Consider the following 14930-nt stretch of genomic DNA (forward strand, 5'->3'; position numbering starts at 1 on the left):
AGGAAAAATTGGAAGACCGCTGATAAAGATAATCACAGACTCAAGTTTCGAAACAAAATGGCTTCCGCTTTTCCAAGAGATCGAAGCACAAAAGAAGTGATAAATACCATACTGGATGACTATGAAAAGTTGGCAAAGTGTGTGTTTATTCTAACTCTTGTTCCTAACCCATGATTGTGATAACCGATTGCTTCTTCCTAATTGTTTTGTCAATCCCCGCTGAAACGTTATCAAGTTCTTTAAGTATTAAGCTTACTGCATTTGTCTAATTATTTTTCTGTAGAGAATTATTCGAAAGCCTTTCGGCTGCGTCATTGTACCGATCAACAAAGCAAGATGCAGGCTGTGGGGAAACATCAAAGGTAAACATGGTTTAAAATTTATTTACGAGAGAACAGGTTCCTAGGAATGAGACTGTGGGACTGTTCACGGTGGGGCGGATAGGGAGAACAGTTATTCAGAATTCGAATTTGCCCTACCTCCTTTCACACTTTCTCCTCACCCATCCCGTAGAGCTGTAAGTTCCTTTGAAACTCACTATTTTGTGCCACAGAAAAGAGTTAACATGTTAATGAGAGCATGCGACTCTTCTTGGCTTTGAACTTAATGTATTCTCCAAGCAGTTGGTTTAGAAACCTTGAACTGCTCGCAGGGTAAACTTAATGGAGAGATTCTAACCAGAAATATTACCAATACTCAGCAGCCGTTGTCTTCCCGCATTGTGTCCTGCAGCACAAGCACACCATAGTGATAAGCAGAGGACACAGAGACACAAAGTTCATGCTTGAAATTAGGCACATTTGCTGCATTAAGTCATAAATTTCCGGCATGTACAAAACACAGGTCACAGGTCATTGTTTTGCCAATACAAAGAGAATCCTTAACGTTCATTAAAGCCAACAAAACAATGGTTTTCAGGTCTAATGTTGGCATTGGTAAACAGTTAGGGTTGTTTCTATGTTGGCAAAACAATGACCTGTGACTTGTGACCTGTGCTGTGGACCTGCCCATAAATTTCTGGTCTTGCACATATTACCAACTTGTTTAGCATGGGGTCCAGAATAGACTATCTTTTACACTGCTAACACAGTACAGAAGTTTGTGTTTGCAAAGATTGAGAATTATTATCAAGCATATCGCAGATTTCTCTATCATTTTCAGTAGGTGGTCTCCAACTCGTTTGCAAATAGTTTCTCCAACATTCCCCAGTGATTTTTCCTGCCTCGCCGCTTGATCTCTTAGGTTCTGGCACGTAAAATCATGACCCTGGTATCCCAATTCGTCCCACAGTTCTTTCATTATCTTCATGTAGCCTTTCTTTCGCCCGTTCTCTTGGCGTGGAGGGTAGCTTGATGATGCTAATTCCAGTGCCTTCCTTTTGCATTGCAGTAAATCGCTTATCATCTCATCCGTCCATCGTACTCTTCCTATTATTATTATTATTATTATTATTATTATCCCTCACTCAATTATTAATCAGAGAATATTCCAATATTTGTAAGGCTGTTGAACAGCTCATTGCAAAGGACAAAGAACTGCAAGCAGCTATCAAGCAAATGCAAGAGCAACAAGCCAGACAGCAAGAAATTCACTTGATAAAGGAGGAGATTTCCAAAAAAGATCAAGAGATCCTCAATCTTGAATCACAACTAAAAGAAGCTGAAAAAATTTTAGTAAGTACTGGTAATAACATTCCTGAAACTATGGGCATATTTTGGTTGAATTCAATAACAATTTTTGGATTATTTTGTTGTGAGAACTTGAAAATAACTGAGCAGGTCCCAGTTGTTCAAATGATGGATAGCGCTATCCACCAGATAAATGACTATGCAGTGGATAAGTAATAGAGAAACCAACAACCTAATTATCCTGCTTTTTTTGTTTTTTCTGGAAGAATGAACATAGTTGTGTATTCTGTTTGATTTTGTTGTTGGTTGCCTTTCCAGTCTCAAGCTTTGTTCCAAGCAAAGAAGAAGGTGTCTGCGATAAATCAAGCTAAGAATGGTAATCCACAAATAATTTGTTGAACTAGAGTGTGATCTTCAAACTGCATATGTGTAGATCTCTATGAGAAGCAAAGGAAACAATTTGGTTTTCTTGAAAAGGGCATAATAGCCTTGTTAATTGCACCAAATTGTCTTGTTTTTTTTTTCTCTTGTCATCATTTAGCAAGATTAAGTTCATGTTTGTATCCACTCTTTCAACTTCCAGCGCTTTTCAATAATAATTCTCAAACTCATTAATATTTCATAATGTTACTAGCCAATCAAAGTGTCCCATTTTGGTCAGGTGCATGAATCTTAATACCCAATGAAACTACAGATCAAGAAACGCCTGACTTAGTTCAAAATCTGATCAAGAGTCACACTTGAATTTAAATGAGCCTTTATGCTAATAAACACAATTTTCCAAATATTCAACATAAAACTTTCGTAGTACCGTTTATCATTAGCATCCCGGGGTTTAAAACGAATTTTGACACCCAAAAGTTCAGTGACAGAGCATCCGTTTTGCAGATGTCTGCACCCAAGGCTTGAACCTTGTCTAGTTTGTGGTCTTTGAAAAGTCCACAGTAATAAAAAACCATCACTTGTACCTCTAACCGGAACAGCCTCGTTAACCAAATCATTTCCTTGGGGAGACTATTTTGGCAGGCCAAAACGACATGATTCTGACTCACTCTCTAGGACGTCCTTTTGCACTCACCCAAATATTGAAAATTCATTTCCTTTACAAATTAGTATCACTCGTCTGATAAGACAAAAGATCATCACATTACATTAAACTTCATAAAAAAGGTTGAGAAGTCATGTCAAAAACTCATGCTTCGTGTTTCATCAGGGGTTCCAAACACCTCAAAACAATAAAAGCACTCCACCTATGACACCATGCTTCCGTTTGTTTCTTGGTGTTTGGAACCCCTGATGAAACACTCGCATTCATCTTTGACATATTACTTAATAAAACAGAGTAGTGAAATGTCAATAGCAGTTGGATGCCTTCAAGACAAGGGGATCAGTGCAATGGAAAAACCTCACCTTGTCAAAAGGTTGGCCAGTTGTGTATACAATGTGCACAATAGTTTTTAATGTGCCATTGTTTTTTTTTCACCAGGATCAGTTTCATCTGAAGAACTAATCAAGTATGCTCATCGAATAAGTAGCAGTAATGCTGTAGAAGCCCCAATATCATGGATGCCAGGTAGGTTTGTAAAAAACACAGTGATCATTCAAATAAATGCAGCAAAGGAGTAACATTATTCAAATCTGCCAAGCAGCATTTTTCTATGGTGTTGCACGTAATATTGCAGATGGGAGCCTTTGAATTTTTCTTTTTGGGATTAATCACTCACCGAAAATGAGTGATTAATCCGGTAAAAGTTTAGGCATTTAAGGGTTAATGTCCCATTAACCTTTTCACGCTTAAACCGGCCAGACTTAGTATTTTACTCTGTCTAATGCCAGGCGATTTTACTCGTGAATGGGGAACCCCTGGGAATCAATGGGTTAAAGGTAATCTGATTGTTTTGCCTTTCAAAGTATTTTATGTGGTGATGTCTATTATGCTGCAAAAGGCACTTCACGTTTTGCATCTTTGCATCAAACCATGATGTGTCACCACTCAAATAATGTCAGCTTGATTGTCATTTTTAGAAGCAATTTCATAGGAATTTGCATTTGAAATCCTTATTACAGATCATTCAACTGAAGATCTTCAAGGTCATACTTTCTTACGACATTTTCAGTTTGTGGAATTTGACCGTATTGTTGTATTCAGGTGACCCCCGGAGACCATATCCTCAAGACATTGAGATGCGGTCAGGGTGGCTTGGGAGACTTATGGAAGGTGTTGCCATGGAAACTGGTCAGCCTATCGGAGATTCAAATTTACAAGGAATAGTACAGACATCTGCATCAATTACGAGTGTAGAAACTACCAGTGGAATAGGTAAGTCTTGTTTAAAAAAAAACAAAAAAATGCATTCTTCAGCTTTTGCATGAAATCCTTGGTACAGATTCTAATCAGTATTAGCACTAAAACTGGTTAAATATCAAGGTAAGCTGTAGGTCTAGGTCGTTCAAAGTTAAGAAAAAGTGAAGACCATGTTTTAACACAGTTATGGTGATATGTTAAGCCTGAAGCTTGTGGAGTTATTTAGAGAAATGTAGTTAATACAACAACTGGAAGGAGACGTCCAATTTGCTTCTTAATCTGTGGGATTTGAACTCAGACCGTGACTTGTCTCTCAAGCTTTGCTATTGAGTAAATGGTCTTCATTTGGACTGTCCACTTGATGGGTAAGCTATAGTAAAGGAATTCCTTGATGTTTTCAGTTAATTAAATGCAACGTCTTTTGTTTCTTTTTTCACTACTCCAGGGTGTTTAATTTTGAGATAGGCCACTTCGGAAAATACCATAATACTCTTTGTTTGTCCCCCCAAATTTTGCATCAGCATTGTTTCCAGTTTCTCTTGGGACTTACGATGGTCCCAAGAGAAAACAAAAACAATACTTATGCAAAATTTGGGGGGACAAACAAAGAGTATTATGGTATTTTCCGAAGTGGCCTTTTGATCTGTGATATGCAAAACTGAGGAAAGTTATAAAATCCTTTCACCTTCTATCTCCCTTTTTTTTTTTTTTTCAAAAAGGTCAAACCAATGGCCAAGCATCTACTTATTCTTGGCAGAGCAATCTTTCAGGAGGACCCACTTCACTACAGGTATAACATCTAATTAACAAAAATGTTGAACTTATGAACTGATTATCTTTTCATTACTTTAATTATGGTTTTTCTGATGTAATGTTTGAAAGACGAGCAGCAGTGTTTTATTGGGGTTTAAAAACACGAGGTGTAGCCGAGTGTTTTTAGACCCGATAAAACATGTGCTGCGAGTTTTTTGAACGGCTTCAAAAACATTCCACAAAGAGCATGTCCCTCTGGACTCAAAACAATGGTTCAAATTGTGAGAGGAGAATATTAGCATACAAGAAAAACAAGCTATGCCTTATTAGTATTCTTTACATAAAGAATACTAACTTATTAGTATTCTTTACATAAAGAATACTAACTTATTAGTATTCTTTACATAAAGAATACTAACGAGGAGTGTTTTATCAGGATATAAAGCTCATACATGTGACGTTTTATCGGTGTTTTGATAGGCTGTTAGGCTCATGAATTATTAATGAATTTTTGAAATATAGTTTCTGTTAAGAAGTGATCCGATACATTGGTGGTAAAGAGAAGAGGTCTTTAATGCGCAAGACTACAAAATAAAATTTGACATAAATTAATTTGATTGTTTTCAGTATGCAGCATCCTCTGGCCTGGAATTGATAACCAGTGACCTCAACAAGGAAGTGGCAAATGGACGCCAAGAAGCCGGTGTTGATGAAGTAGAGATCATGTCATCATCATCATCTTCGTCATCCAGTGACAGCCCTTGATGATGTCATTTCCAAAGGAGCTGTGATTGAAATAAACAGCCAAGAGTTATCCACTATCCCGAATTATTATTTTTACACAATCAGCTTGGTGGAACATGCCGTCGTGTATGAAACTTACAACAACAACAAGACTGTAAATAGGACACAACTTTCCTTTCCACTCATCGCTATCATTATTACATTCTTGCACATTATCATCACCATCATGTGAGCATTATTATCACTGCTACTATCATCAAGAATCTCCAGGGTCTCAATCATGCCATCGTTGACATCATTCTCACTTAAATCCTACTGTATGCTGGAAAGCCGAACTCAAAGACAGTACTCTCTTTCGTTACTTGCCATAGGACATAAATAGCATATGCCATGAATTTGTTTTATAGCTTGAAAAATAGAAATTGAAATCGGACAAATTGAATTTTATGGAGATAACTTATTTCATAAACTTTGTACATAGTTATTGTATACTTTGACTGCTACTGAAAAGAGTAAAGTAGTGACAAATAAAAGCGTAAATATTGCTGTTATAAAATCCAAAGAACCAAAGAAGTCTGGGGCACCCAACGAGAGTATAGTTCAAAACCACTTAGACATAGCATCGTTAAACGTATTATAGTATTTAAACGGTAGATATAGTCATTTTTTTATGCCCTAAAAAGTTTTCATCTGTTGCGATATCCTAGCTGAAAGTCCAGTGATCCGAAAATTATAGGGATCAAAACTTACCTTTTCAAAATTTTCAGCCAGAAAAAGGGCTCCCGAAAATTCTAGGTGACCTTTTTAGGGTGAAAATCCGTTAAAATGGGCAATTACACCATTTTTTAGAAGTTCGGAAATCCTAGGACAGGCAGGCAAGCAAGAAATTTTACAACAAATGTTCCAAAAATTCCAGACCTCAAATCTTCTTCCGAATAGATATTTTCCGAAAATTGACGTTGGGTGCCCCTGAAGAAGTGAATAAAAAGGATAAGCTTACTGTCTGTGAATGTTTATACTTGTAAGAGAGAACATTCCCTACGTTTCATTTTCTGAAAGTAGTGAGGTGTAGTCAAGCGGTTAGGGTCGTTGCCTTGAGATCCGGAGATCCCTGCGAATTCAAGACCTGCTCGAACCACAAGTTGAATTTGATCCTGGTAGCCCCTGGTTCCGCTTTTCGGCTGCTCTTGAAAATAAAACCAGACAAACCAGTTGGCACTGGTTTTTCTGGTTTTGTTGTTGTTCTGTTCTGCTGTTTCATTCATTGTGTTTCATTGGCCCTGAAAAGCCCCTATGGGAAGTGGTCAATTAAATATGTATGGTCAAGTAAGGGACCCAAAATCGACGGAAGCTCCATTAATTTAAAAATGAAAACACTGTTACTGACCAGTGACGACGGCTAAAAATGGTTTTGAAAAATCACGGAGTATTCAAGGTAAAAGGTCTCCCGTTTTCACGAAAGCGAGGAGCAGAAAGTCTGAATTGTTTCTTTCCAATTATCACCCATGTGTTTGCGCCGCAATGTACCATTCCGGACAGATAATTATTGCATTCGAGATCTCACTATAAGTTGAAGGACTGAGTTGCGAGTTAAGCCCGATTCAGACGTCGTACTTTTCTCGAGCCGAACTTAATTATAGTTTCGATCGACACAATATATGATAAGTACGCCCGTTGATTCAGACGTCGAAGTTAATTGGTCGATCCATAGCCGTTCCTAATAATAGGCCATTTCCGAGTTGTTGTTTGTCTCGGTTTCAAAGTGAGTCTTGGTGCTCAACTATTGAAATGGAAATTAGTTTGATTTGCATAAGAATACGCAACTCATTTCCATTTGAATTGTTGTGCACCAGGACTCGCTTTGATACTGAGGCATGCAGCAACTCGGAAATGGACTATTACTAAGTCAGCTCTTTAAGTTCTTGAGAGAGTTGGATCGAGGAGAAAATGACGTCAAAGGCTCACTAGTTTAAGAACGCAATGCGAGTGTACGCCGCAGAATTAATATGCAGCACGGGATTTTTGGGCTTTCAGACTTTTTAAACTCGCGTTTTGCATATATAATACGCTGCATTCACTCGCTGAGTTAAGTTGGTGAGCCTTTGACGTCAGTAATGGCGGACCATGAAATCCAAAACTTACACCCAAAGTAAACCACCTTTGGACAAAAATCAAAGCTCAAATTTTGTGCCAGTCAGATGTTAAGCAAACACAATTTCAAATTTTGAAGAAAAAAAAAAGGAAAGGGATGTTTTTAATCACAGCGGCACTTTAACAATCCAAGATACGAACGAGAAATGAACCACATTGAGACGGTATGAATTTGCGTAGGATGTCATAGAAACAACTGTTTAACGGTATTCGAAAAAAGAAAACAAAAACATAACGTACACGTTTAAATACGTAGGTGTTACCACCTGGAAAACGCACGTTGAACAAGTGCGGTTATAACATGCTCTCAACGACCCTAGCGAAAATTACGTTCCCACGGCCTGACGGTGCCCAAAATGGGGTTACATAGATCTTTACATAGAGTTTGTCATCCGCGGCTCTTGTGATGTACCATTCTCTCACAAAATACACAATTTGCTTAACAAAGGAAAATACAAAGTGACTTTAACTGTATTAGGATAAAACTCAAGAAAAAGGTTAATTAGATGGGTGAGATATCGTCAAAGGTCCTAAACTGTGATATCTAGGGTCTTACGTAACGGATATTTTTTCTCATGAAGACTTGAAGTTTTTTCAGTTAAGATAAAATAACATATCTTATAAACTCTTGTTCTTAGGCCATAGCACTTGTTATAATAAAAAGCACATTACGTTTCGAAAAATTGTACATACGAAACTTTTTAATAAAATGCTGCGTTGGTTTACCACGTTTATCACCGCTGTTTGTTCTTAATTTCTACTAAAAATCAATACCTCATTTCGGCCGCCTAAGGACCGGTTACAGTAAGGATGAGTAATCTCACCTGGTACAATTTTTGTTGACTCAGTGACTTCTCAAACAAGATAAATTTCAACCTCTATGTCCATTGTGTCGTTATTGGACTTCAGAGATGATTACAAGATGACACAAATTATAATTACGTACAAAGTCGGATCCTATCTAACTCTCTGATAAACGATTGAGGTCGTTAATGATGTAAAATCTCCTACAATACTGTTTTCTCGAACTGCAAATGTCAGCTTTTTGTCCTAATATCTTTCATTTCTGTTTTATTCGGATCACAACCCACCAGTCAGTAGGACCTACTATAGAAACAAGGAAACTGACAATTTTAATGGACATCAAATTTTTCGTTTCATTTTAGTGAAAACTGACACTCAGTTGCTCTGGCGTTTTGCCGTGCTCACTGAAAATCACTTAAGTCTCTGTGTGGGTTCCATGTAAATCAACTCGAACAGCAATCTCAAACACTACAGTTTTCATTGTGGGGGAGCCATTTCAGCGGGAGACGAACAACTTTGAGGTCATATTTTGACTGGCTAGTTTTCAGTTCGTTCTTGTCAGTCAGTGTACATGCTTCATGGACAATCACGAAAGAAAAGCTCTCTCTAAAATACCTTTATCTCTTAATGCTTGCCTGGGTCTTTTTTAGCGTTCAAATTCACAAAATATACTTTCGTGCAAGAAGTCGCTTGCGTGGTGAATATTTCGAATCATTTATTTTATTTTATTTTTGCGTTGACAGCTGAATTTGACATCAGTGTATTATTCTCTCCGCCTCCTCATCTCGGCTTGAGGGAACCAATCGCGTTCGAACTCGTTACAACGTGGGGATTATCCTTATAATTACCAAAAAAACTCAGTGCCACACAGTTCAAGTGAGCGTGGGTAGATGCAATGTCCTTGTTTAAGATATGACTGACAAGAAAGGGAGGCAACATATTGGAAGATTGAGCAGCACATCACGGGTTGACATTCATCTACCATCCATCCCTCCCTCCTACGCATTTTGCAGGTGATCAAGATTTGTCTGTACTTACTACAGCGTCAAAACCAAATCACCGGTACCTTTTCACTGATCTCCTATAAAGCAACTAGATCCGGGTTTGCTATGGCCACTTTTAAGCAAGAAAACTGGAAGATTCCTCTTTCTCTGAATCGGTACAGTGGGAAAGACCATCAGACTTGAGACTTTCCTTGGTTGCGACAGAGGGTGCCTTTTGAATGTTATCTATCGTACCGGAGACACCACATCATCCGAATCAAAGGTATGGGATATAAAACGAACCATAACTCTATCACAGGACAACTAAAAAATTTAGCGATTTTGTAGAGAAACTATGGACTATAAACAACTCTGACAAGGTGGTAAGTTTTGTGGTCCTTCAGTCACTATACGCTTCAGGTTAGAAGCTATTACTTCCTGTTTATCATTTTAACACGGAAATTATTTTTAGCAGTTCCTGTTTTCAGAATAAGTGTTATATTCATTGTCCTGCGAAAATACCCAATCTTGAAAAAATTTCCTAAAATTTAACGCATTTTTTTTCGTCGATTGATGTTTACAACGTGGTCTTTTCTTTTGTCATCAAAATCAATAGGAAACGTTCTGATTCAGGACGAAGAATTTGAAACCATTCTTACTTATGTTTACCGACATATTCGTGAAATAAAATAGTTTTCTTGTTTTAACGGGCAAATTCTATACAGAGCCCAAGATTCGTTCGTAACGACAAATTGCCTTATCTTCACGCAGTTGTACCTCTTGGTTCGAGGAATGTTATTTTTCTTCCAATTGGAATCTTCAAAACTGCTTCCCTTTGCCGAAGAAGACGAATCGAGGGGAAAATTTCAAAAGGAACGGGATTTCTGAAGTGCTGCGTTTGTCGATGGCCAGAAGTAAAAATATAAGGCAATCAACCCATCCCCTATTTGTACAATAATGCTATGAGAGAAATTTGCCCACCGACTAGGATTTAAAGCGAACCACTACCACAACACCTCATTCGGTTATGCCATACAAGCCTTTTTCAGGAAAGAAAACGTCGACACAACGAATTTGTCACTTCAAAATATAAATTCAATCTCTGTTAAGTACTTGTTGATTATTCTTTTACCTTGTACAACGCGGGAGAAACATCCAAAGACTGGATCAGTGCGGGAGTCGGCGTATAGACTGATCACTGATTCACTGCTGAGGGCTGTTTTTCGTCTTAGTTTTCAGAGGACACTTAACTGAAAAAGTACGCTAAGAAGCATATCGGACGTGAAGCACGCTTGTTTCAATTCCTTTTGTAACGCTCACCGTTGCCGCGAATAAAATCCGGCTACACACACCGAATTGAGTCTCGTCGTTTAACCAGCGAAAACTGAACAAACTCAGTGACAGTATAGTCTCAAGTCAGCAAAGTCGTCGATAGTTTCACTTTCTGATTCCACGTTGTTTCTTTATCCTGGCAATATTAATTTTCACATTGGAAAATTATTTATCATTTTTACGAAAGACAGCGTTCAATTGATAGCTATGAACACCCACGCAACCGGCCTTATGACGTCCCATACAAAAAATGGCTAAAAACCTTAAATAGAAATTATTGCCGCACTGCCGTACTAAGATTTTTTCAGATGTTAATTTAGTCAGACTCCAATTCAGACACATGTTAATTCTGGGCGATTTGAATCTGGTAAAAATTTAATTTCAATCTAATAGATGAGCCATGCTTTTAACCTTTTAGCACAATTGGCGCTCTGTACATATTAGCCAAGAGGGTACCATCCATCTTTTTATTGTATTTTATTATCTTTAGAGTATTATTTCAGGGTTTTTATGGTAGTTACCAAAACAAAAGGACCATTCGTCCTACAATTATCATTTGGATATCATAAAGTACAAATAAAAAATAATTAATAGAGGTTTCTTTTTTACGAAAAAGTTTTTCCTGCTTCAAAAAAAGGAGAATACTGCGTGGGCGAAAAAAATTACATTTAAAAAACCGAATCGATCGACAATCAGAATTTTAAATGCTTTATATTTTTTCAGAAACCCATAAGGGTTGAAACGTGTAACGGCCTCTTGTGTGCTGGGAAACAAGCTTCAGAATATTCAATTTGCTAAGTACCATATTTGGAACAACAAGAGCGAGGGGTTTCCAAATATGGTACTTAGCACTGAAACATTCAACCAATCAGTTCGCACTGAATATTCGGAAGCTGTGAACGCGCGTTACACGTTTCAACCCTTATGGGTTTCTGATTTTTTCTAAAATTTACGATGGTCCCTAGCGACGGGTTTCACAATGACTGGGCTGAGTAACAAATAGTTCGAAAAAAGGACTTTTGCATCATTTTATAACAACTAGGATAGGTTTGACCTGTGCAATCCGACGATGCAATGCATATGAAGATGGTGTATCTCGATTAACATTGTTTCTTCCCAGTCCCCTTTGCAGCAGTCGTATTTTTGTCAGTCTTTTGTGTCCTCTTTACAACCAAGGAAGGACCGCCGCAAAACACACAAAGAAGGAGCCTTGTTTCCAGTGGCGCTCTTTATCATTCTGTGCAAAGTGGTCCCAACTTTTGAGGACTCAGTCTTTGCAGTGAGGTGCCACCGATTCATACCATGTCAGCTGTCACAGACGTGAATTGTTCATGAATTTATTTCTTTAAAAATTTTGACGAACGCAGCTGATGCGCACGGAGAAATTCCTTGCTATGTGGTTTAATGTGTTCAAAAGACGATTCCGAGTCCTAAGTCTGCGGTAAATGACTACACATTATTTATTAATAGCTTTCGATGAACAGTCCATTTTAAATACGTTTTAAAAGCATATTATCCTTAAACCTTGAAGTTCTTAAACCCCTCCTTTCTTTTTAAGTCTATTCCGTTTCAGGTGCTTCCGAAGTGCCACATTTTCTGTACTTGCATGGAGTTTCTCCTCGTTTGTATTATCTTCCTTTCGGTGTGTCATCGAGATGGCTAAGCACCAATGGAAGCCGCCACTGATCGGTTACCAGCAAGAACACATTTCGAAAGTTTAGCACACTCTTAAAAATTAAACGTCTTTAGCTTCCAAACAACGCGCGGAACCAATTAGGCATAGACGGTATTCCACTTTAAACCGGTCCGAACTGGTTAGTGTGTTCTATAAATAAACGGTCCTTTAAAAGCATGGTCATCGTGTGGTCGAAGTGTAACTTGAAAATCAGCGGTCGATAAAGCAAGGCTGTTTGCTCATGTACTTCCTAAAATGATTCGAAAAGGAAATCGTGTGGAAAAATAGATGACGAAAATTAACTATTTTAGGAATATCAGATAGGACATACAAGCGCTGAGAACATTTTATTGCCTCGCTTAAGGGGTCCACTGAAGGCTTATTAATTTATGAGCACAGGAAGTTGTAAGCTATTCAAGATATTGCGGAGTTGGCAAAGTTCAGAATTTCTCCTTTGAGCGTTGGGAGAAGAAATTAGCAGGAAGTTTTATCATATGATACCCGAGAAAAGGTTAGTTTTTTGCCTCTTTTTTTTTCTCTTTCGTAGTCGGTGTGTTAAGAAAATTTCCTGCTTCATCAGTGCTTGTTGCTTCCGCTTTTTTTAGCATCATCTGCCCTAGTGAATCAAATTTTTCATATGAATGAGCTTGGTAATTTTCCATTTTTGTTCCTATGATATAAGATCGCAAAAGCGACAACAGTGAAAACTTCAGCAAATCAGGTGTAACAAGCTCACTGTTCTTTAAAAGACGAAAATCGATTTGAAGGAAAAAGTGAAATTTTCAAGAGAAAAGAAGACGCTGACACATGTTATCTTTTATGAACAGCTACTGAGTAAATTTGCTAGCTGCAGCTTAAAAATGCTGCCATGGTTTAACATGTTACCGTTTCAATACGGGTACAGCCTGACGGTTGCAATCAATACAAGCAGTAGATCAAGCTTAAACCTTAAAGTTCTCTACTCAAAAAAGGAAAAACGAATTGTTTTACGACCTGACACCATTAATAGATTTACGTTGTCGCGTGGACTTCGTACAGCTGTACGACAGTATTTGTGTCGAAAAAACCGCGCATGCAGAGACAGGACATACTGCCTAACTTACGCTATTTAACAACTTTTCACCGAATTGGAAGTGGCTATTGGTGGATATTTGCCGAGCTGGCCACCGACACTGAGGTGGATAGTTGTTTTAGTTTATACTAAAACAGTGAGATAACATAGCACAAAGAGATTATTTTAACTCCTTTATTCCTGCAACGATGACGTTATTTTCGGGCGCAAATGCCGCGCAAATTGCTCAGAAATGAATAGCAATAGCCTACGTAGCTGGTGGTATTGTTGGCACGAGAGGCAAATTAAGGAGTGGCGAAGCCACGCCGAGAATGACCCCTCCCCAGTATAATACCAACTTTATTCATTCAATACAATGAAAGGGAGAGATACGAGGGTTGTCCAATACTCACAAATAGACTTCATTAATTGGTGTTAGTGGTGATTCCAATGGTTCTATTGGTGAAAGCGAACGTGTTTTGTGTGGTTGGCTTATAGAACGAGGAATATTCATAATAATTATTAGCGCGCTTCTACTTGGTCTAAAAGCGAACTTGTTTTTCACCAATAAAACCATTGGAATGACATCATTTTCTATCGGTACCAATCCTACCATTCGTTCCAATGGACCATCGGTTTGACGAGACGAATCGCATCCGTTTGGGTATATTGGACATGTATGAGAGATACCAGAGGTTATCCCTATACGAGGGTATCCGCCCGGATGTTACTGATCTAGAGTCGATTTTAATGAGGGAGGAAAACCAGAGCAGTAACCGGAGAAAAACCCTCGGAGTCAGATTGAGATCGACTGAAACTCAGCCCACATTCGACCTCGAGGCCAGAGTTGAACCTGGGTCGCGGAGGTGGGAGGTGCGGTTGATAACCACTAAGCCATCCTGAATCCCCATTCTCTGCGTCAACAGTACCGCCAGCTGCACAGGCTAGAATAGTTAACAATTATTCACCGAAGTGGAGGTGGCTAGCGGTGGATATTTACCGAGCCGCGAAGCGGCGAGGTAAATATCCAACGCTAGCCACCGAAACTGAGGTGAATAGTTGTTTTAGTACATACTAAAACAGTGAGATAATATATAGCACAAAAAATTAATTTGGATGTTTTCTTCACTTGTCACGGATGCAAATCGGGACGCCATTTTTTCCCGAGTTTCTCGGAGGTAAATAGCACAGAATATTCGGAGTTTGACGAGCCAATCAGCGCCCGCGTTCAACGCTATCCACTGTTTTAGTATATACTAACAAAAGATATTTGGAGTTTCAGTTGCCAATCAGAGCGCGCATTCAACGCTATCCACAGTTTTAGCAGATACTAATTATAAATAAATTGTTAATTCAAGAACGCTACACTTGAACTGGAATCGACAGGAGCCAACCAGTTTGCCCTCTCGTTTCTTAATTACGAAGCTTCAAGTTCTTTTACATTTACTTTCTTTAAAAAAAGGCCAAGGCTAAAAAATCACCATTTGTTAATAAATGTTCTTCA

At 38.4% G+C, this 14930-nt stretch overlaps 1 protein-coding gene and 1 long non-coding RNA gene across 2 annotated transcripts; one reads left to right on the top strand and one right to left on the bottom strand.

Moving 5' to 3' along the window:
- The first annotated feature begins 16 nt into the window (after positions 1 to 16).
- On the top strand, positions 17 to 6429 carry LOC138030065 (mediator of RNA polymerase II transcription subunit 4-like). Its single transcript, XM_068877919.1, has 8 exons — positions 17 to 137; positions 284 to 362; positions 1503 to 1673; positions 1947 to 2004; positions 3115 to 3201; positions 3778 to 3948; positions 4653 to 4723; positions 5314 to 6429. The coding sequence occupies exons 1-8, from the start codon at positions 58 to 60 to the stop codon at positions 5449 to 5451; spliced, it is 855 nt and encodes a 284-aa protein (XP_068734020.1). The 5' UTR covers positions 17 to 57; the 3' UTR covers positions 5452 to 6429.
- LOC138030067 (uncharacterized) lies at positions 5244 to 11032 on the bottom strand. Its single transcript, XR_011128028.1, has 2 exons — positions 10501 to 11032; positions 5244 to 5471 (listed from the first exon to the last, which is right to left on the bottom strand). It is a non-coding gene; the product is annotated as an uncharacterized lncRNA (long non-coding RNA).
- Between the last annotated feature and the right edge of the window lie 3898 nt (positions 11033 to 14930).

This window comes from Montipora capricornis, chromosome 13 (assembly GCF_036669925.1).
Source record: "Montipora capricornis isolate CH-2021 chromosome 13, ASM3666992v2, whole genome shotgun sequence".
Classification (NCBI taxonomy): Eukaryota; Metazoa; Cnidaria; class Anthozoa; order Scleractinia; family Acroporidae; genus Montipora; species Montipora capricornis.

Excerpts from the sequence above, each read along its gene's own strand:
- LOC138030065 (XM_068877919.1), top strand. The coding sequence starts at position 58 with ATGGCTTCCGCTTTTCCAAGAGATCGAAGCACAAAAGAAGTGATAAAT. Across the intron at positions 138-283 it reads GACTATGAAAAGTTGGCAAA|AGAATTATTCGAAAGCCTTT; the intron begins GTGTGTGTTTAT and ends ATTTTTCTGTAG. Across the intron at positions 4,724-5,313 it reads GAGGACCCACTTCACTACAG|TATGCAGCATCCTCTGGCCT; the intron begins GTATAACATCTA and ends GATTGTTTTCAG.